We start from the raw sequence: 23,630 nt of genomic DNA on the forward strand, positions 1-23,630 counted from the left end.
TTATTATTTTATTTCACATTTTAAAATATTATTCCTGCTCATTTTATCTTCAAAACAAACTGTGAACTGTCTGAGTTGTGAGATATTTACTGTGATATGGGAGGAAAACTGGACACTTGGTTTAGTGCTACTACAGGGTCAAGCAGCGTAACTTTTAGCTTATTTTTTGCTGAAACTAACCACATTTCCCTCTTCACAAACATCCATAGTTTAGCTTAACAGTTAACAGGCTCATCTTTATGTGTCAAAGAAACTCTCCTGATATACAGTATTTTCTTAAAGCAGAAGCACTTAGGGAAATAAGCGTTTTCTGGGAGATGAATGATAATAGGCATAATACAAAGCTAGTAGTTGGTTGTTTCCCACTAGCAGGTAGATAAAACAGCTATCGAACCTTCTCCCATTTCCAGTCTTTGTTGTATCAGTCTTCTCATCTAATGCTCAGCAAAAATGTGAGTAAACCTTTTAATTCAAATTTAGCTGTTCTCTAAATGGCCTATTTCTGTGTTAAGATGCCTTCTCTTTGTTATTGTGGCTGTTGAGATGCTTTTATCAGGTGGTGTGTGTGCAAGAGAGACAGAGTTATTGATTGTAAATAAATTTTTGAATGTACTGTTGCTCAGCTGCTCTTAAATGTCACCTGCTTTCGATTTGCCATGGTGTACAAATGATGTCTCTATCAAATATGTGGGCCTATATTTTTGGCATGCAGGTGGATCTCTTGACAAAGACCTGTAATGTTTGTGACAATGTTTTTGTACAGTTATACAGTGTGTGGGTGTGTCTATGTTTGAAAGTTGAAGAGAGAGTATTGTGTAGCCTACGTATGTGTATGCAGCAACAACCATACTTGATGATAAGTGTAAGTAACTTAAATGTTGAAAAAATATCTGCAAACTTTCATTCAACTTAGGTCCTACCTGTGTCATGTGTAACGTGCTCTGGTGTCCAACATTCACATCGCAAGATGTGTAAAATTGACTGCAAAATAAATCTGTCTGTGGTAAGTTGTTGTACTTTGTGAAGACTTATTTTATTTTATTATTCAAGTTTAGAGAAAACTCAGAAAGGAATACAATAAGGTCATAGACAGTATTTTGCAAATCACAAATGTTTCATTTATTATTGTGCTTTTTCGTACGTACAACCCAAACTAGATCCACAAGAACAATAATTAAAATAAAGTGCTCGCTGTAAAGTGCAATATTAAATCATGCTGTGTGCTGACAATGACAGTGAAAGTGCACATTATTTATGTTAAAAAAATACATAAAATAGGGATACACTGATCTCACTAGGCTTTTTCTCCACCAAATTTGATCACGACACCTAACACAGAGTAATATAGCCTACAGTAGGGGTGGGAATCTTTGGCAAACTCGTGGTTCGATTCAGAAATGATTCAATTCAATTCAATGCAAAGAAAAAAAGGCATTATATTTTGGCTCTTATTCTAGTGCACTGTGTCAAGCTGTTGATTCCTGTCTATAGACCACTGAGCTGCAAATTAAATACTGTATACAGTAACAAATAGCTAAAATAACTGGTTCTGATGAGGGTCATTATCAGGCTAGCAGAAGAGGAGCAGATTATTTTTTAAAGTTAGTGTAATTTAAAAAGCAAATTTGAAATATAGTATAGGTTTTAAGTGTTCTTTTGTAATTCAGTAGTATTTACTGACCAGCATCTCTGATTAAATGGTTTTGTCAAAGTAACAAAATAGCCTACATTAATTCAAGTACTGTATTTGAGTACAATTTTGAGGTAGGCAATCTGTACTTTGAGTATTTTCACTTTCTGCTACTTCATAGTTCACTATATGTTATAGGTAAATATTATAATTTGTACACCACTGCATGTATTTTTGATCACTTATAATCACAAGAGTTTGAATATCCTCAGTGGGAAATTCACAAGCTACTACAGTATTTCAAATTATAAGCATAGTTAACATTAATTCCATCTTTACCAGCTGCAACATTGTGATGGTATGAATAATTATATACCACTATGAGAGACATTAATATGAAATTTGCTATTCTGCTGTAAAAATGTGTTCATTTCTTGCCTGAAGTTTGATAAGTTGCTGCATTGTGCTGCTGAGCTGCTCTCATTTGTTAATAAATATGTTCAGTGCTCTGCTCCACCAGAACTAGTCTGTCGGTGATCGGCTACAAAGTATTCACACAATCATCCACAATGGTCTTTTAAAACTCATTATCAAGTTATTAAAATGACTTACAATAACAGGCAAAGACCGCTTACAAAAGCATTATACTGTGATTAGTGAATTTAATTAGGTTATATTTAAGGAGTTTGACATTTTGAAAAATAACTACTTTTTATTTTTCTACATTTAATATGAGGCTACAAGCAACAGTTAGCTGGAGACTGGATGGGGAACAGCTAGCCTTACTCTGAAATAACTGCCACCTGCATGTTGTTTTTACATTTAGATCTTTGTAAAGATTAAATACAGCAGATATAACTTATTAAATATCATAAGGTATTTTTGTTACTTTTAGACAGTGCGTTATTTCCGGTTGTTATGCTAAGCTAAGTAGCTGCTTACCGTAGCTTCATATTTACCATAATCCTGAGTGGTCAGGTTGTCTTCTAACACTTAGCAAAAAGCCAATAACATTTTTCAAAATATCAAACTATAGGCCTACCCTTAAATATTTTTTAAAACAATTTAATGTTCAGTAAATGACTTTTTCATAGTTGGCAATATGCAAAGTAGAGTAAAAGCAAAGTAAAACACAAGGACTTTGTCACAAAGTCTTATAAGTCTCTGCCTGTGTTCATAGAACCTAAATTATAAGATAATCAATGTTCTGACTTGTTTCTTGTAAATTTGGACTGTCATACAATGTGGGCAACACAAATGTGTCCTGAATCACCAACTTTAAAACAAATTAAATATTGATCTAAACATATTTTATATCGTAAACTGTCACTGTGTCAGCTGAAATGCTCAGTCAAGCTAATGCCTATTGCTAACCAATTAGCAAAAACCGCTACAGAAAACAAGCTTTAAAAATGCACAAATACTGTTTAAAAATAGTTCATCAAGTCAAACAACTCTTCCAAATAAATCTTTTAAGACACAGTGTAGGCTGCCAGTAAATGGAAGTTTCACACGCAGACACACACTATCTTAAATATGTTTCTATATCCCTTGTTTTCATAGTCATCTCTATACAATCCCTCAGTATGTGATCTTTTTTGCACTGTCAGTGCAGACTACAGTGGTGTAGAATCATTCTGCTACAGCTGAGAGCCAGCTCTGTCTCTACTGTAGTTTCCTCTTCCTGCAGTGTCAGTGTACTTTGTGCAGTGTTTTTTTGTCTTACTGATACAAGAAAGAACACACTACAAAGAGCTGCTGTACCATCCTTAGTCATAGCTGCTGCTGACACTGATGAAAAGCATCCTGACACAACACTTCCTCAGCCACTCATCAGTGTTCATTATGGTCTTATGTTCTCACAGGAGGGGTTTGTTGTTATTACAGTAATGTGATCAGCATGTTCAGCTTTGAGGTCTCTAGAAGTAGTACTAGTCTATACAATCATACTGAGGAGACGTCGCCGCTAGAAGGAGGCTGCCCAACCCCCCCGCCACGGGCTCGAACTGTAATCTGAGTGATACTCCTCTTTGCTGGGTTGAGATGATTTTGATTGTGACACTTCCACAGCCTCCTCCGCAGCTCTGCTTGGACCTGTAGACAAACACAAAGATTACCAGATATGTCAATGTGTAGCAAGACGCCCATACTGAAAGAGGCACAGAACAATCACAAAACAACAGACTGCATCATTCCTGTGTCTCCCTGTAGTTGTTTTGTGTCTTTTTGTGTTTGTTTTGTATCAGTTTGTAGTCCTTTTGCAACTCTTTGTGGTTGTTTGCCTCTTTAGTCATTTTGCTTCTCTCTGTAGTGGTTTTGAGCCTCTTTGTGGGTTTTTTTTTTTTTTTTTTGTCTAGATGGAGGTCCCAGGTCCCCATGCCTGTTCTGGTGGGCTGCAAGTTCAGTAATCGGTCCACAGTCCCTGTTTTGTTGGTCTTATCTACAAGGATGCATATGTACACACTTGCATAAACAGGTGAAGTCGTTCACATTCCTGAGAATGGTTTGACAATATCCCACTGACTAACAGATGTTTGTGATGTGCCAGAAAACAAAACAATGCTTCAGCAATTGCCGGGAAAAAGAACACTACTAACTAGTTAACATGGACACCCCAAAAATATACACGGTGCTTTTTGTATTCAGTAGCAGTGAAGGTAAACTACTCTCATGACAAGAAAAATACAAAGATCACCTTTAACTTTTGACGGCATTTTCCCCCACATTAGCTCTGTGTATGATACATGTTCATAGAATTTTTCAGTCATGAAGCCAACAAATCAATTTACCTACCTCGCCATTCATGAAACAGTAAAGTAGTGCCACCACAAACCCCTGCAACAAGAAAGACAGTCTTACTTTGAAAATTATGACACTGCTCATCTAGACATACTTAAGCCTTAAGAAGAAGGTCATAAAATCTATCACAGTAGATTTTAAATATTTCTTATCTTTCTTCCTTTGTAATTTCCTGAGGTAAAACTAAAAGTGACTCTTCAAAGCTGCAGCCTCAAATTCATGATAAATAGGCATTTTAAATGATTAGTAGTGTAGCACTGGGGACGGAGAGACACTTGGCGGGATGCCCCATAATGCCCCTCTGGGCAAACAACTGAATTAAATAATTCAGTATTATGTTAAGTGTGAATTAAATAATTCAGTTGTTTGCGTGTTATTAGTTGGAAGTTGTGTTGTTGCTGTGTGCAGATGCCTCTGTGTGTGTGTGCTAATAAAAGAGCAGCTCTAAGAGTGCAGAAAAAGGCAATTTATGGCTTCAGCTCATTCCTTAAGCTACCCTATGTTATTGACAGTTTCCCTCTCATTTTTAGTTTTCTGGACTAAATTTTCATTGCCATATTGCTTTGTGATTTGTCTTCATAGAGTCTGTGAATTTATTCTGCTCCCTCTAATCTATTGTTGTTGTTGTTGTTGTTGTTTTTTTACCTGGAAGGAGCCCAGTCCCAGCTCGATGTAGAGTCTGGCTGCCACTCCAGTATTCTCAGGCAGGAAGGCAAATACAGTGTAGTGCATCCCAAACAGAGGAATGAGGAACAGTGTGGATTTTGCCAGTCTCCTGAGGGAAACAGATAACAGAAGTAGAAGGTCTAAATGTAAGTACAGATAATGATCAGGACTCTGAAACACTTGCTTTTATGCTGAGGCCACTCAACAGTAGTACAAACCAAGTTATAATGCATATATAAGGATGGCAGACACAGAGTAATTGTTCAGCATTGTTACTCCAATTTTCATCACGGCCCACCAGCCAGTGTCAAAGCTTCATTACACTGACCTTTAAAACAGTGCTGTCATCAGTTCAATCAGTGGCAGAGTAAAAGGCCATAAGTGTGCTCAAAACTTAGTCCAGATCAGATCTCTGATGTCTAAAAATCATGTAAATATTGCCATTTAATTTTTGACGATATTATGTTATTGCACCCAATTCTTACAAATCATGTGGTTTGGAAATTAAAAAAAAAAAACTCCCCCTTTGCTCTATATTCATAAGAACCAGAAATGGGTTATCCTTATCTCTTCTCTTCATTTTCTATTTCTTAAGTTTCTGCTAATAGACTAAAAGATATTCAGCAGTTAATCTAAACCCTAACAGATGTCTGATCAGTGTCTTGTTCTCTGAAGCTTACATCAGTTAGTAAAACATCAAGCTGTCACACAGACTAGAACATGACTATATAGTGAATATTCACCGTAACCAAAATAATCATTCTGATCAGAAATAACGTCAATGATTTGGCTGCTGAAAAATTAAAGTTTTTTAAGGCCTCATCTTGTTTTCAAGCCTGCAGTATAATAAGACTGTGGTCATCTTTTGTCACACCTGGGCCTTGTGCCTTCTGCCAATGTCACAGGTCCTTCTGAATCACATCTGACATTTACAAGACAGAGATGAAGCTTTTGAAAATGTGAAACCTTCATTGAACTGGTGGAATAATCCTATCGCTGGATGGGATGGAGGAAATACTATTTCTGGTACAAGCTGCTATTTTTGTGTGCTCTCATCATTGGAATCAAATGTCAAAAGCAAAGGCAGACATTCAGGTAAAGCAGGATTTCTGTGCTCCTATGTGCAGCATTTTCTCTCTTAAACTTTAAGAAAGAGTTCAGCATTTTGTCAAGGGAATTCATCAGTTTACTTCCATAGTAAACTTTTAAAACTCAGCAGTTTTTCCTCAACACTGCTGAGTGGTCCAAAATATTTTATCCACAAATATTATATGGGGAAAAATATATATGTGAATTTGGTTTGGTCATGATTTTACCTTTGTATTGTTATTAATATGATTTTATTTACTTCGGGCTGCATTTTGTACAGTGCATTGCAACTAGGCATCTGTACGTTGTCACTAGGAAATGGGAAGTAATGGGAGGGACACAGAGACGTTAGGAGCAGCTTGTGGTGCCAATTTGTTTTCAGTCTCACTAGACCCTCTAGGCTGAAAAGAAATTAGGCAGAGTAGTTTTACATTTGTTCAGTCAGTAAGTTGAAACTCACATAAGATGTCCTGTGTCATTGTTTCCAGCCATGGCCGAAGATTTAAGTTTTTGTACCAGAATCCGGATGACGTTGATGAAGATGACAATGTTGACCTGGTAGGCATACACACACACAATTCCATAAATTACACATTCAGAGTGACAGAAAGAAGGCACTAAATTTACATTATTAACAGAATGTGTTGCAACCTCAATGTATGTTAATACACTAGAAGTACAATCTGGGCTACCTCTGCCTGAAGTCAAGGACCAAAATTAGTATGAATTTGGGCGATTAATCTGCCACTGCAATACTTTGTAGCTGCAACAGGTGTACCAACAGTCAGGTATAGTTACTGTTTCACACAGTAGCTCTCCACTCACCAGCAGCGAGGCTGTGATTGGTCCTTTAATGATCCACCAAATACCAAGATTGTCTGTGTCATCCCAGCAACTGCAATTAAAGCCAGATATGTTACACTCAGTTACAAACACCATAAGAATTACTGCAACTCCTGTTTAACATTCAGTGGCTCAAGATCTTTGAAATGATGAGAAAATATAGGCTGCTTTGCTACAAAATATAAAGACTAGAACATGACTATATAGTGAATATTCACCGTAACCAAAATAATCATTCTGATCAGAAATAACGTCAATGATTTGGCTGCTGAAAAATTAAAGTTTTTTAAGGCCTCATCTTGTTTTCAAGCCTGCAGTATAATAAGACTGTGGTCATCTTTTGTCACACCTGGGCCTTGTGCCTTCTGCCAATGTCACAGGTCCTTCTGAATCACATCTGACATTTACAAGACAGAGATGAAGCTTTTGAAAATGTGAAACCTTCATTGAACTGGTGGAATAATCCTATCGCTGGATGGGATGGAGGAAATACTATTTCTGGTACAAGCTGCTATTTTTGTGTGCTCTCATCATTGGAATCAAATGTCAAAAGCAAAGGCAGACATTCAGGTAAAGCAGGATTTCTGTGCTCCTATGTGCAGCATTTTCTCTCTTAAACTTTAAGAAAGAGTTCAGCATTTTGTCAAGGGAATTCATCAGTTTACTTCCATAGTAAACTTTTAAAACTCAGCAGTTTTTCCTCAACACTGCTGAGTGGTCCAAAATATTTTATCCACAAATATTATATGGGGAAAAATATATATGTGAATTTGGTTTGGTCATGATTTTACCTTTGTATTGTTATTAATATGATTTTATTTACTTCGGGCTGCATTTTGTACAGTGCATTGCAACTAGGCATCTGTACGTTGTCACTAGGAAATGGGAAGTAATGGGAGGGACACAGAGACGTTAGGAGCAGCTTGTGGTGCCAATTTGTTTTCAGTCTCACTAGACCCTCTAGGCTGAAAAGAAATTAGGCAGAGTAGTTTTACATTTGTTCAGTCAGTAAGTTGAAACTCACATAAGATGTCCTGTGTCATTGTTTCCAGCCATGGCCGAAGATTTAAGTTTTTGTACCAGAATCCGGATGACGTTGATGAAGATGACAATGTTGACCTGGTAGGCATACACACACACAATTCCATAAATTACACATTCAGAGTGACAGAAAGAAGGCACTAAATTTACATTATTAACAGAATGTGTTGCAACCTCAATGTATGTTAATACACTAGAAGTACAATCTGGGCTACCTCTGCCTGAAGTCAAGGACCAAAATTAGTATGAATTTGGGCGATTAATCTGCCACTGCAATACTTTGTAGCTGCAACAGGTGTACCAACAGTCAGGTATAGTTACTGTTTCACACAGTAGCTCTCCACTCACCAGCAGCGAGGCTGTGATTGGTCCTTTAATGATCCACCAAATACCAAGATTGTCTGTGTCATCCCAGCAACTGCAATTAAAGCCAGATATGTTACACTCAGTTACAAACACCATAAGAATTACTGCAACTCCTGTTTAACATTCAGTGGCTCAAGATCTTTGAAATGATGAGAAAATATAGGCTGCTTTGCTACAAAATATAAAACATCGTACCCTCTGTCGTCATAGAAGAATCTGGTCAAAACCCAAAGTATGACAACTGCTGACGGGAGCCCTGTGATGTGAGAGCAGAGATTCATTATGCATGTTATGGTATATCATCATGCTGGTGTGTATAAAGTGATCATTTTTCTGGTAAGTTTGTTTTTAATGTTATTTGATGACATAAAAAGACGTGTATTTTGGTTGATTTGACAGCTCTGATTGCTGGTTGCTCCGATGCTGTCACTCCATATCTGGTCACTACTGCACAGAATCTGGTTACAAAAAACGCAAGACTGTGAAGAGTCGTGGAGATGTTGGTCAGTTCCTTCAGACCCAGCTGATGCTGTGTGTATTTATCTACAGTACTGGTGGACAGATGCAGAGCACTTTATTAAGAACTAGTCCCATCATGGTCTGCATGTGTCACCTCCTCCATCCTCCTCAGCACCATCCACAGTTTTTCTGTGGAACAACAAAGCAATTTAAACTCACTGCACAGTGCGGCTTTTCCAGGAATTCTCCTAAAACTTCTTACACAGTCTAACTTGGATGGACCGAGTCTGCCTCAATGTTGATAACCCAGCTAATGTATACCTTAATGAGGCTGCTGCAAAGTGACACAACCTATGCTTGAACCCCAGGGGTCTGTTCTGATGGACAAAGGGGGGTTTGAGCGTCCGTTCTGCTGCCACAATTCAGCAGACTCTGCAAAAAGCTCTCATTAGAAAATACTTCAGCCATTGTTTTTGAACACAGAACTTGCCTCAGCACTGGCTGAGCATTACAAGGTCATGGTACCTCTTATGTTATAAGTACAAAACCTCCAAACAATTGTTTTTTGCCAACTGTAATTTTTGTCGGCTAACAGTTTCAAGAGCTCGAGCTCTTAACTGAAACATTCTGTGTCTGTCTCCACAACATGCAAACATCCTATACTGCTCCTTAAAACAGTCACTGCTTAACAGCACATTGTAGCTGGATTGTGTCCTGTTACATTTTGATAATAGGACAAAGATAGACGTGGAATTGAACTACCAGGAGTAGAAGCTTGAACAAGAAAATACTGTATACAGAGAACAGGAAACAAAAAAGACAAAGGAATAGGAACAGGAAGATGGTGGAAATAAGTTGACTGAGGAGCACTTCATAGAAAGCTCAGGGAAGCAAAAGCTGAGGGAGAAAACAAAGGGAGATCTGCTGAGACACAGCTATAAAATCTGGAAATAGATTTCCAGCCCATACTGTAAAGACATGGTAGGCAATTTGAATATTTGTCAGTTACTCAGTGAGAGCTAGACACAAACTTATTAAAGTGTGTGGGGTTTTTTCTATTATGAATATTATCTGTACCTACAGTATATAACCAACACACAGGAGTCAGTCAGTTCTTAACCTGCCATAGCTCCAGATGACCCCTTCATTCATCCATACTCACCCCATCCAATCAGGATATACCACCAGAAGTATTTCCTTTGTGAGACAAAGGTCAGGGCCAGCAGCGTCTGCAGATACATGCCTTCCACCAGCAACCAGAAGTAATTGGCCAGTATGCTGAACTGGAAGAAAGCCACGGCTGACTTGCATGCTGTCTAGAGAGGACATAACAAAGTAAAATCGCTAGTAATGGATGTCAGTCATGATTTAGCACCAGACTAACACACAGCTTGCGTGGAGGCAGTACAGCTGGTATGTCCAAATTGCTTATTGGTACTTTGTCTTGTGTCAGAAATGAAAAATGAGAACTAGAGATTATAATCTCACTGTAGCTATTAGAGGTTGTTATGTAGATTCATCACTTGATAAACTACTTGTTGTTACTCTGAGGATTACATCTTTGACAAGCCATTATAGTTACTGTAGCCTGTGTGTCTAGACTTGAGTCTACAGTAGATGGTTTGTGAAAACCTGATATGTTTTTTCAACTTTGAACAGTGTTTTAAAATATTTTGGTTCAGATTTTTGACATGTCTTCCCCTTTATCACTCCACTCTTGTGTCTCTTCAACTCAGTCATACAGCAGATATGGGAACCTGCTTTGACAGACACGTTACTGATTAATTAGTACCCTCACCGTGGACATGGAGCAGTGGTCCAAGGTCTCATCAGCAAACAGCACCATGTCTTTAATGAAGACAGCGCTGGCTCTCAGGATGAAGGAGGAGAACAGGTTGATGTGGATGTAGTTTCTGGTGCAGCGGAACTTCCTGAAACAAAAGGGAGGATGACACATACAGTATATACACAGATAGTACTCTTCTCTTTATAACCTGCCTCTTAAAGCTGCATTTTGGTGAGTGTTACTGGCAGCAACAACATTTTGAAACATTATTTAGATAATGATGGTTTGCATATATATATTTGAGTGAGTCTGACTTGAGATGCACTTACTCTGTGGCTGTAGCCACACCCACAGGAAGGACTTGACTGCTTATTCAATGGCACACACCTGAGTTAGCTTGGTACTTCTGTACCTAATGATAGGTCAGTTTTAAAGTGCTGTACTTTTGCTAAATGTAATAAGGACAAATATTTCTAAAAGAGAGCATTGTACTGTTTTGTGAGTCCTTGGACATAAAAGATGTGTGTGTGTGCGTGTGGCCTAGTATTTCTCTTGCTGTGTGGATGTAAATCTGGTTACACAATCATATTGTGGGGACTTGTTTCCCTTTTATTGCCCTCTGACTATGTGTATCTAGAACAATTTGTGCTGCTCTGGGCTTACCTGAAGGCTGTGAACACCACTATGGCTGTAATCAGGGAGATAAGTGAGGTGGCATAGCCTACAGTGTAAACCTGTCTGAACGTGGAGAGGTAACTTGTCTGGAGATAGAGAAAAAGAGAGTTGAAAAAGGCAGACAGAGTGTGAGCATATTGTGATGCTGTCAACTATAATATGAATAGGAAATGGTTTGAGTTCTCAAATGTCACACATGTCTGAAACTCCATGACTGAGATCGATATAACACGTGTGTGCTTCCCTTATTGCGCATACGACTAATCAATAAAATAATGTTTCTAAACTGTTTACATTTATTCATGGAACAAGTATCACTAATGTTTTTGTCCTTGCACTAAACCCAGAAATGGGTACCAGCTGAAAAGCAAACAGCGAGAGAAGAAGAGTGGACAGGAAACAGAACCAATATTAATATGCTTAACTGATTGGCATGATTACAGCAACATGTCTGTATACCTCAGATTCAGGCTCGCCATCATCACTGAAAACACAGGCTTCCTCATAGGGTGGATACATTTCTGACCAACCATCAATAGTGCAGTTCCTGTAAACATACCCTGAGGTGGAAGCAAACCACAAGGAGAAAAGGAGAAAGTCAGCTTTGAGCAATATGGGCTTTATCTCAACAAAGAGATGCAAAACAACAGCAGAGAGGTGCAAAATGACCACAAAGAGATGCAAAACAACCAAACAGAGATGCAAATACTACCCACATCCTTGCTTCTTTAGATCCCTGTTGCTTTCTGAAAATTTCCATTAATTGTCATTACCTATCCAGCCACCAGATGTCCCTGGACTTTCCCTCCATACCCAGGTCTCTTGTCAGTTCTGTCAGCTTGGTGTGTGGATGTTTTTCATCAGCTTCTTTGTTCTCTGTGGACTTGTGTATCTTTCCTGATGCCTGTTTTGGAGCTTCTGTTGTTTATGGACTTTGTCTTTGCCTGCTTCTTTTGCCTGTGTTGCTTGTCTATGACCTCCATGCCTTGTCCTTCTGGATTTGTTTGCCTGGATTGTCAGAAAAATGGTTCACTTTTTTCTTTAAGTGACCTCACTGCACTCGCCTTTCTGCCTATCTCTATTTGGATCTCCCATCCTGCTGACCCATACACACATCCGTGACACCAAATTATCACAAAAAGACACAAAACTGACTAAAATGCTTGTCCTCCTGTTTTGCTCATATGTAGGAGGGTTGAGGAGCCCTTCACATATCTGTACCAAGGGGCCCATTGTCCTATAATCTATCCATGCTTGGACATCATTGACCCATGTTTTGCCTAATCTTCTGTGTAATTAAATGCTGCTGAAAGATCCAGGGTTAAATTCAAACATCCCAAATGTGTTTGTGTCTTATTCTTCTGCTTCAGGGAACAAGAGTTATCATCATAATTTCATTTATCTGTTTCTCAATTGTACTGATACACTGAAGCATAAATCACCAAAGCCTCTTTACAACAGTTTAATAGACATAGCAGGTGCAATTCTTTTTCATCTCTTAGGGGTTAAACCTGCATTAACAGATGTTTAGGGACATTGGAAACAAGTTGTGAAAATGCAGACGTGATCATCTTTGTTAAACAGCATACAGTGTTATAAAATATTAGGTAAAGGATGTGATTATTTACTGTTTCCTCTACTGTTGTTTTGTCTCCAATCTAACAATAGATGTTAGTCTGTATGCTTATAGTTTAATATTCCAGTAGTTTGAATGTCTGTGCCTGCCACACACAGTGGCCTCACAATCTTTAACTATTTCAAAATTTGACTATTGTAATTCTGGTTAAGCTTTAATAATTGACTACATTTCATGTTTAGTATTGTGCATAAGAAATTGTATTGTGAAAGTCTGACCTATAAAATCAAATTGATCTGCACTACAGTGAATACAAAACCCTATGCGTTTGTGTTTACATGACCACAGTTTGAATTTCTCCTTTTTACCTTTTTCACAATGTCAGCCCATCTTCAAATTTTCATGCTGTAGCTACAGTGTCAAAGTTTCTGTATGCTTGAATATCAGCACATTTGAACGGGTGCACTGACATTTTATTTCTTTGGCCATTTGACTCCATTTGTGCTTTGAGTCAGACAGCCCTCAATGCTTTCATGTCATCATTCAAGTTTTCTGACATTTACAGCATTTGTAATAAGCTGGATGGTTTACTGCACCACTGTACTTGTGGCTTGTACACTAAATGTGTATGCCAGAGATAACACATGCAGGAATTAACTGGACCGTTGTGCCTTTTTTGACACAGTGATTCATGGCAGGGGATGTTTTTTCCTCTATTCCCTTTGAACTGAGCAAACAGGAGTCCAGATGCTGGCAGCTGCTGCTGCACTGGAAGTCAAGACTCTGGTTTGTTTTGGTGCAGTTCAGATAATGGTAATGTATTTGTTTGCTCCAAAAAAAAAAACCATTTCTGAACATTACATTATCTCTAAATATAATACACTTTTACTCTCATGTAGAGATGTGTTCTTATTATAACAATGAACATGTCTCTCATGGTGTCATCAGCCTTATTTTTCTGGAAAAAAATCCCACAGCAGTCTAAGAGGATATCAGACTGTGACATATGAACCCTGCAGACAAGATTTAACATAATTTCTTTTGCCAGAAATCTCCCAGAGCATATATAGATATACATAATGAAATGTTCTCTTTCATCAGAGTGACTCCAGCCTATAAAAAGCTCTGCAGATTATACAGTACAGAAAATTATACTTAGTAGCGAAGTGATACTGCACCAGCAGAAAATAAGACTTACTGTATTTAATAATTAATTGATCTTGTTTGTGGCATTGTGGTTAACATGCAGACAAACCTTGATTGCTGGAGAAATGCTGGAAGACCTGGGAGCAGGACACATTGACCACCTTCCCGACGTCAGCTCTCAGCCAGCATCCGATTTCATCCCACTCTGTTTTACATCCTGCAAGCATAAAGGGAGGAGGGCAAGCCAGTCAGTTAAGTTTCTCAGGCTTCTTGTCACCAAGATTTAATTAGTTTCATAGCACTAAAAATGACTCCCCACCCAGAAGAGGAAGGAAAGGGAGAAAAAATGAAGGGGATTAAAAGCTAGGTCGAACTAACAGTGAGGTAGCTCCCTCTCAGGTGCAGTAACTCTTCAAATGGTGATACAATAATGCTATGGATTGCATCAACAATATATTAAAATTAGACTTTTCGTGGGGACTCTGCTGTCCTGCCCCTGTTACTTTCTCCTGGCCCTGCTTTATAAATTGCAACTTCACAAGCCCCAGCTCATCGCCACCTCCAGTTATCACTGTTAGTATTATTAATATTATAATAATTGTTCATTTCATTTTTTACTTTCTTGAAACAGTTTAAAAACACCTCAGCACTACATCTTCCAAAATGATCATTTGGTTAATTCAGTACCTCTCTGTATTAGGTTTAATTCATAATAAGCTGACAACTGGGCATGTGTGTCAGGAAACATAATTTTTGACCACATTTCAGTGTATTTTGTTCAGCTCATTTGTTATTCTGATGGCCTTTAATTTTTGAACATATTTTTAGTTTCATTGTCATATCAGCCCTTTATTTTGTTCAGCAGTGGTAGAGTTGGTGTTATCACATGAAAAATCCATTTAATAATGGGCACTCTGTTACTGCCTGCATGATGTTTTGTGGTATTTAGTTCCCCTCCCTTCATGCTTTCAGTCAGTCCTGTGTCATGACGTTAATATCCGCCGACTAGCTCTGTCTGCCAGACTGAAGCTGCCATACATGTCTCCAGAAGGCAGTACATCAACATGAAATTGAGAGCCATCATCCAGTTCTCTCAGTTCTCCATGGCTCAGACTGTGAAGATTATGGGACAAACCCTGCAATTCTTTTATGTTTTCCTGAAATAGAATTGTGTTTGTGGTGTGGCTGTATGGATAGCAATGCCAGTCAGTCAGTCTACTGTGCCACCTTGTTGCTAGGAATAAATGTCTTGACTACATGTATAATTAGTAGGACAGTAGTAGCAAGAATGAAGATCGATCACAGCAAAGATTTTGTCTTCATTTATCCCTAAGGCTCAAATGAGACCAAAACAAATGTCAAAGATATGTTTTCAGCTGGAAATCTTGTTTCTGAAAAAAGTTGACACTCCTCAGACACTGTAGGTTTCCAAGAATATAAAACTGTTTCAAAATGTCAGAGGTGACTCCTGACTAAAACATAAACACACCCTGCCTGTACGGGAAATTAGGATTCTTACTCTTCACTCAGCAAGATGCTGGTAAAAATTGTTTCGTGGCTGATGTTAATTTCATGTCATTTATTCATCCATGTGTTTCTGACCACAAATTTTAACCTGGTAGAGGCTCTACAGGAAAAGTCAGGGGATCAAGAGAATCATCAGGATGCATCCTCCAGGGACCATGAATATTTGTAAAAAATTTGATGTCTATCCATCAAATAGTTGAAACCAAAGTGGTAAACTTTTTGAACATCCCTAGAGCCACATCACTAGTCCAGCTAACAATCAAATAATGTAATGTTGATAATGTAATTCGGTTTTTAGCTTACTTAACATAATAGTGATAATTGATTAATTGTGAATTATCCACTTATTGGACCTGTTCTTTAATCAGCTATCCTTAAAAATGAATTAAAATCCAAACTGAGTACAAAAACAGAGCTGATCCCATCCCCTGTAGCCGCTGATATTAATCTGTGTCATATTGAAGAAAATCACCAGACAGAGCAGTGATTTACAGGCAGCAATCTGTCTGTGTGGAATATCAATTTCCTCTCTGTGCCTCATTTCATGTGTACAATACCAGTGTATTGAATCCATTGTCCACTCCTTCTTCTGCGTTTTCCTATTTCACAAAACCAATTACTTTTTCCAAATCAGGCAATCTGGTGAAAATGATGTCACCTTCAATGTAACTCTGAGGAGCAAAAGTGGGACAGCAGTGTGCAATAATTTATGGAGAACCTGGGATTTGAGTGAGTCATCTCGGCATCTCCTCTGCTGCTGTGACGCTGACTCGGAGCAATATTCCTGGAGCCGAGGATCCAGAAGGAGCAGCAGGTATTGTGTTGAAATGTACTTTCTAACAACTCATGGATTTTTTTGTTCAATGAGTTGTTGTTTCAGTGGTGGCATTATGAATTGTAGGGGCTTTTACACAGCACGTTATCAATCACACAACAACAGTGAATGTTTCTGGACTCATCTCTTACTATTTGATTGTGCACAAAGTATTCACCCACACTAAACTATAGGTCAAAGTTTTAACTGACCTTCCCACATGGCCCTGTGTTTGAGCCATCAGCACAATGTGAGTGGTAATGATGTTCCTGAAATATCGTGCTTGCAAAAATGGGACAGTGACCTTTGACCACCAAAATCAAATCAAGTTCATGTTTGAGTCCAAGTCAACTTTTATGTCATATTGAAGAAAATCACCAGTGCTGAGTCAAAAGAAAATTGTTTAGGGGACCAGAGCAGTGTGAAATTAAAGTATAAAATATTTACAGATATACAAGTTCCCTGGAAGGTTTGTACAGTATCAGCATTTTCTGCACCAGACATGTTATAGCAGAGAATGCACAAATGTAATTAATAACATAAATAATGACTGTATTAGTTTATTGTTAAGGTTTATCAGAACCTGGACACTTGCCAATAATACACAATTAAATGCCAGAGATTGGGAGAGCATTCATATGGAAGCTGGGTATACGAGTTACATAATGTTTACTCGTTATTTGGCCCCAAAGATATATATCTGCAAAGATAAAATATCTGCTGTGAAAAGATTTGATTCCTGTCATCCTTAGAGGGCAGGCATGTCTGGACTAAGCCAGCTAATTATAAAAATGCATCTTGTCCTCTCTGTGTTGTGGGCTAAGCCACAATTACCCTCCCCCCAAACCGGACCCCTGTCATCTTATTGCTGTGGGAGGAAATCCAGGAGATTAAAACGTTATGAAGCAAAGACTATTTACTGGATTTTTAAGGACTAAATAGCTGCTGTGATATAAGGGGTATCGGGGGTTTTATTCTACAGTGTTTCCTATTTCACTGTGATAATTGCCAGAATTGGATCATGTTGGCCTCAAATTAGGTGACAGAAGAAGCATCTTTGAAAAACAGACGCAACTACCCAACAGTTTTCAGAGAGACAGAGGCAGGTTTATGGACACTTTGTTGGGAATACTAAACAACACAGCAGCAGTAATGACACTAAAGAATAGGAGAGCCAAAGGAAGCCTTGATTTAATTATTGAACTTCGGGTGTTTCTTCAGCTACATTTTATTCGGCAGGTTGTCAGAGTTAATTTGTGTCATCTTACAGTGGAGAGCAACAAAGCAGCAGATAAATTCAATAAAAGTTAGAAAGTTGTAGCATCATCAGAAAGTTCTGCTGTCAAGGTGCATTCTTTGCCATGAACTGACACATTAGATGTTTCACACAGAGAGTACAGTAGTCAGGATGTCAATCTGGGACGTATATGTAATAAAATTGCCAGTTTTCTGGAAAGTTGACATACACTGACAGGAGGAATTAGGACAGCAGCATTCAGTACCCTGACACATTGACACTATGTGGGCTTACATGGAAAAAAATGGCTGTGGGTGTTTTAAAGTGCATAATTTGCAGCCTCTGTGTATTATTCCTACATTGACAAGGACAAAGCTGGGTAGTTTTGGGTTTTGGATAGTTTTTATTTGTTTGTTTTTTTAAACTCAGTTTGTTACTTCACATGGGCAATGTTAAAACTATGTGGACAGTTTTGTTCTTCAAACTGATGCTGGATTGCAGCATCAGTTGCAAAAGCTCTGCCCTGTCGGGAAAGTGTAAGATGACGATTTATAGATTTTTAGCAAGGCCAACCTCTTGGTCAGTCCACTGTTGAATGGATTAGCATTATTTGGTACAGACATTCATGGTCATGGTAGTTTCTAATTACTCTCATCATTTTTTCACTTCCAACTCAATCAACTGACTCAGGGCATGTACAACTTCAGTTGAACCAATTACATTTTGCCACGACATTTGTTAGCCAGTCATCGTGTTGCTGTAAACCATCTACTCTGTGTGAGACTGATGCAACTGTCTTCTACCCCATTCATCCTCAGGTTTCATCAGAACTGGCTTCCATGGGACCCTCCACAACACATCAAACACATTCAGACAATCTGGCCAGTGGTGCCGAGATGAGAATTTAACTATATTCTCTTTTTTTTTCATTTGTTACTGGAGTACTGCCATCTTTCATGTGTACAACCACCTGGAAACAATGAATGTCTTGCAGGTGAGATTGTTTAAAAATATGTTATGCCCAATTTAAATGATATTGTGTCTCCCACTCTCTATGACAGCTGGTTTTTCACTCCACTTCAGCTTCAAGTGAAGCTGTTTGGAGCTACAAACTTTCTGATGTGGTCAGACGAGACATCGTACAGATTACTTCTCTTCTAGGATTTAGCCGTTAGTGCTGTCATAGTGTGAGCATGTTACAGTAGCATGCTGATGTTAGCAGCCTTACAGAGCTGATAGTGTAGCTGCAGACTCTTCATCCTGTTTCCTCTTGTTTTGATGTTTCATTGTGGACAGAGAGCTTTTGAAAAACTACACTGCTTTTTTACTGAACCTGAAGCCAAGTCATAAGTTATCTAAGATGTTTTCTTCACCCTGTTTGTTGGATTGCTCTTAAGGATGAGATTGTTTCCTAGTGCAAATTAAAGTTTTATCATGTGGCATGTGGTGGAATAATATTCCCTTATTGGAGTTCCCTTTTCTAGATAATTCAATTCAGATCTCTTGATTTGAGGCCCAGATCTACAGACAGAATGATATGATAACTGTGCTGCATTGATTGCAAAAAGATTAGCTTCAGATTAGACACACCAAAGAAAAGAGCAAATAATATGTATTAAAAGAAACATTTGTCCTCATTCATCCATGCAACAAACCTCAGTGTGGATGCAGCAAAAAACATTTATGTCTCACTGAAATGGGCATCTTTGTGTAAATTTCAACAAATGTGTGGGTAAAACTGTATTGTTATATTAACAGATGTGTCTGACACATCAGAGGATGTAACCTGACATTAGAGGTTGATGATAAATTTACATTTCCTTTCAAATCAAATTAAAAGGTTTTCTCCCCCCTATAGAGCAGAGATCTATTCTTAGGTCTTTATCAAAAGGCAGCTCCAGATGAAACAATACACTACACTTAGCCAGTTGAATGCCACCTCCTTTAGGATTAACAGTGATGTTCAAAATTACTTTGGACAACGAGTGAGTGCTTCCAGAGCACCGCTGAGGGAGGATGACACCTCCATTTTTTACACAGCATGTCTTCAGTCAAACTCATCCTGGGACGTCAAGTTTTAATTGGATTTTGATGGAAATGCTGGTTTTTAATGTAGATGTGTTTTTTTTCAATGACAGAAATGATATTGTTGCCTTGGAGCTAAATATACTGTATGAGACGTACATTTTGTGCCATGTTTAGACAAACCAAAGAAATACAGATACCCCATACAACTCACAATAATAATACAAAAAGGTTTGCACTTAGCTGCTGAATTCCATTAACATCTTTAGCATTAAACTGCAGCATTTGACTTGATTTTTACCTTTGTGCTAATTGATATGATTTAAATTTCAGAGGATGTTGAGACTTGTGTAATATTAGTGCTTTATGTCATATTAGCAGTAACCAGAACATTCTACTTGACTGACAAATTTACTTGATAGTCAGCTAACACTAGCTTGGGACTGGAAATTGCAGAGTTTGTCGCAACCAGGCATCCGTAGTTTATTTTGTATGTTTACATGTGACAACACTGGTTGCTCGTTCTTCATTCATTCATAATAGCAGTAGCATAGCTGTCACTTCTCACTTACAAGTGTTATACAGAGTAAAAATTATGGTGACAGAAAATAAATAAATAAATAATACATTTAGGTAGAGTAGCTTTAAGATCAAATTGGTCTGGAAATGTTCAAGTTTATCACTCTTACAAAGGGCAGTTGCCAGAGTGTTGTTATTCAAGTGACACATCCCATTATGGAGACGTACAGCCCTCTGGGAAACACCAGGTTCATTAGTTTATAACAAAATCATTAAGTCAGATTGGAAGGACAAGCAGGTGAGGCCTCACCAGGAACAACAACTGCTATGGCTGTGGTGTCAGTAACAGTATCATGTTCATGCACTCTACAGAGTTCAGTCATTTTCCCTGTTCTCAGTATTTTTAAACAGGATGAGATAAGAGAGTATTGATTTCACAAATGGAAACTGTGTCACATACGTTTGTTCTGCCGCTGTAAATTTAGTACCCTCATTTTAAGGTTTCCCTCATTAAACAACTAAAAATCAAGCAGTATTGGCCAAAAAGTCTAGTATCCAAATTCTGTCAGTGATATGTTATTATATCTGTGGGTCAATATTTTTATGCATTAACAAGGAAACGGTTCTTTGTTGCAGTTATTCAATCGGTTAATTTTGACTGTTTAGCAGATCATATTTTATAAACTGATCATATGATTTGCTGGTAAAATGCTAATGTTAAAGGAACTATAGCTGTGAAATAAATATTCTGATAGAATAGAAAGTATTTAAAAAATTCCTCTGAAATGTAATGGAGTACAGAAATATAAAGTAGCATAAATTGCTTGGATAGAAAGTATTTCAATATTGTAAGGTTCTTACACAGGAAATACTCATCCACCACTGCAAATGGATTTCATCTCTCAATGAGGATTTTGTATTTATCTTTATCAAGTTAATTACCCCATCAATATTTGTAGTTATTTGTGTTCAAATAAAACAGTCTCATAGTTTTTGTTTGTATATTCTCATTTATGTGCATCTTGCTGTTGTGCACCCTTTTGCTGTAACAGGTTATCTTCTCTCTGGGATCAATAAATGTTGTCCTATCTTAAGGTCATGTCATAAAGAAGGAAATGTAACAACTACCTATAAAGGTCCTAGAGAGCTATTTGCTTTCCTGGATGCTCAAAACATGCTATTCTAGGATTCATCTCTTGTCTGTGTGCCTTCTACTCCCCAGCCCTTCTCAAAACTCTTTTGTTTGTTTGTTTAGTCCACATTCCTGTCTATTAAAATCCTCTGGCTGTGCACACACACACACAGGTGGAGCTGAGTGGTGGCGTGGCCACCCCCAGAACCTGGAGGGCCACCTGTGGTGCCACGGCTGTCATTCAAAATGTGATGCTTGTCAGTATGAAGGAATGAAAACTAAAAATGGGGGTTTTGATAACTGTGCAGCAGCACCCGCGTAAATAAGGAGCACAACCAAAGTTAGCTAAAGAAAACATGATTTGTGCCCTATTTTCACCAGAAATAAACAGCTTGATTTATAATAATGTATGGTTTAATTTACTTTTTACATGCATTTCAAATGTGCCACCCCTCTTTGAGTCTGTGCCCCCAGCCTGGCCACCCTACCCAAAATTTTCTAGCTCTGCCCCTGTGCACCTGGTCCTTGGTCTCTCAAAGTGAGTGTATGCAGAAACACAAAGCAGCATCAACATACTACCACCACATGAACCCACCGCTGTGCTCGGTCTGATTTTGCGCTTCGCTCCTCCTTGTCTGGCTACAAATCTCCCGCGCCCTCAGATGCTGAGAGATGATGGCGCAGTCCGGGTGCATGGCGTGAGCCTAAAATATGAGACAACTTAGTTATCTACAGCAAAGCAGACACATGCGCTACCACAAGCCGTTGCTCTTCCTCCCATTGTTGCTTGGAGGATTGCGTGAGTCCCGCTGCCCATTTCCACGTTTTCCCACCACCGCTGCATCCAAACAGTGCGTCAAACAAACATCAACAAGCACCTTTAGTTCACGAATCGTCTCTGAAGATAGCCAGACTTTAAGTGGAACAATTCCCTTCAACTTTAAGCTCTTTAAATTGACTGAAGGTCATATTGTTACAGAAACTGTCTTCTGTAAATTCATGCTCAAACCTTGCAGGCATTAAGAAAACATTTGGACCAGTTAAACGCTTGTTAATTAGAGGAGTTTATTAATTTACATTGCTCATTTCAGGCCAGGACCTTGATAGCCGACAGTTAATGCCAGGAGCTTAATGAGGACGTTTCCTGCTCTAAAAAGTCAGAGAATGACAGAGGATGATAATGTGTGGTCGCTATAATTGGTACAGTAGAGCGTTTCCTAAATAGTAGGATTTAGCTTGTAAAATGCAGCAGTAAAGTGTCAACTTTTTTACGTACTTTGAGCTGCTTTTAATCAGTTCATGAATCGAGATAAAGTATTCTGGTCTCAGAACGGAAGATTTAGCAATGGTAAATGAACGAAATAAATATTCCACTCACCATGGGCCTGTAGCAAAGATAAAGATAAAAGATGAGAAGTATGTATTTCTTCTGTCGTCCTAACAGCCCTTTACAATACATTTCTATTGTCTTGTTTGGCTTCTTCTCTCGTCGGTCTGATGATGTCGGCGCAAGTCAGATGGTTTGTTCCTCCGTGCCTCTGAAATACTGACTTCTCGGTATCCTCGGTATGAACACGTATTCTGTCGATCTAAAAAAGATGAATCCCCTTTTCTCTCTGCGAGATGTAAACTTGAGGGGAGGGCTGCTGTTGGCGCACATCTGCGCTCTCTCTCTCTCTCTCTCTCAGTGCAAAATCAAGTGAATAAATGTCTTGAATAAATGGCACCAAACCAGTTATTGGTTTGAGGTGAAGGATCACACAGAACTGGATTAAATATATCGATGCGTTATTGTAAAATGTATTTATTGTTGATTGTAGTTTGTAATAATCTAAATCTACAAAGTAACTAACACTGCTAAACAAATGTAAATGAAATGTAGTCTACCGTAACATAAAAAGAAAATACAGAAGTTGAATAGTACTTCAGTCCAGTTCCACTACTGGCAACTCTCCAGATTTAATCCCAGGGTCACTGCTGTAGTTTGATTAGGTGGAAAATTGTTTGCGTATTTGCATCATTAAAGTAGGCTACAATCAATTCAGCAGTCAGTCGACAGAAAAAAATAGTCATCAATTTTGGATGATAATTTATTCATTAAAGTCTTCTCTCAAGACAAATGTGATGGTTCAAGTGCATGTCTTATAGTCTTATAAACTTTTAGCTCTGTGAACTTGTAATGAATAGATAGGAAATGGTTGGCAAATTAATAAATCATAGAAATATTAGTTTGCTGCAGCGCATTTATCATAGAAGGCGGGAAAAGGGCAAGCGAAGTAAAAGATCTGATCTGAACTCAT

At 38.3% G+C, this 23,630-nt stretch overlaps 1 protein-coding gene across 1 annotated transcript; it reads right to left on the reverse strand.

Annotated features, from left to right (window-relative positions):
- Nucleotides 1-1,136: 1,136 nt before the first annotated feature.
- ghrhra (growth hormone releasing hormone receptor a) lies at nt 1,137-22,897 on the reverse strand. Its single transcript, XM_020591257.1, has 13 exons — nt 22,709-22,897; nt 21,926-22,034; nt 14,186-14,293; nt 11,814-11,914; nt 11,343-11,440; nt 10,692-10,824; nt 10,056-10,209; nt 8,630-8,690; nt 8,417-8,486; nt 8,052-8,146; nt 5,075-5,204; nt 4,424-4,465; nt 1,137-3,724 (listed from the first exon to the last, which is right to left on the reverse strand). The coding sequence occupies exons 1-13, from the start codon at nt 22,787-22,789 to the stop codon at nt 3,575-3,577; spliced, it is 1,332 nt and encodes a 443-aa protein (XP_020446913.1). The 5' UTR covers nt 22,790-22,897; the 3' UTR covers nt 1,137-3,574.
- Nucleotides 22,898-23,630: the final 733 nt, after the last annotated feature.

Source organism: Monopterus albus, unplaced genomic scaffold, assembly GCF_001952655.1.
Source record: "Monopterus albus unplaced genomic scaffold, M_albus_1.0 scaffold14.1, whole genome shotgun sequence".
Taxonomy (NCBI): domain Eukaryota; kingdom Metazoa; phylum Chordata; class Actinopteri; order Synbranchiformes; family Synbranchidae; genus Monopterus; species Monopterus albus.

Excerpts from the sequence above, each read along its gene's own strand:
- ghrhra (XM_020591257.1), bottom strand. The coding sequence starts at position 22,789 with ATGTATTGTAAAGGGCTGTTAGGACGACAGAAGAAATACATACTTCTC. Across the intron at positions 14,294-21,925 it reads AAATCAGACCGAGCACAGCG|GATGTAAAACAGAGTGGGAT; the intron begins GTGGGTTCATGT and ends TTATGCTTGCAG. Across the intron at positions 5,205-8,051 it reads AATGACACAGGACATCTTAT|GAGACTGGCAAAATCCACAC; the intron begins GTGAGTTTCAAC and ends TGTTTCCCTCAG.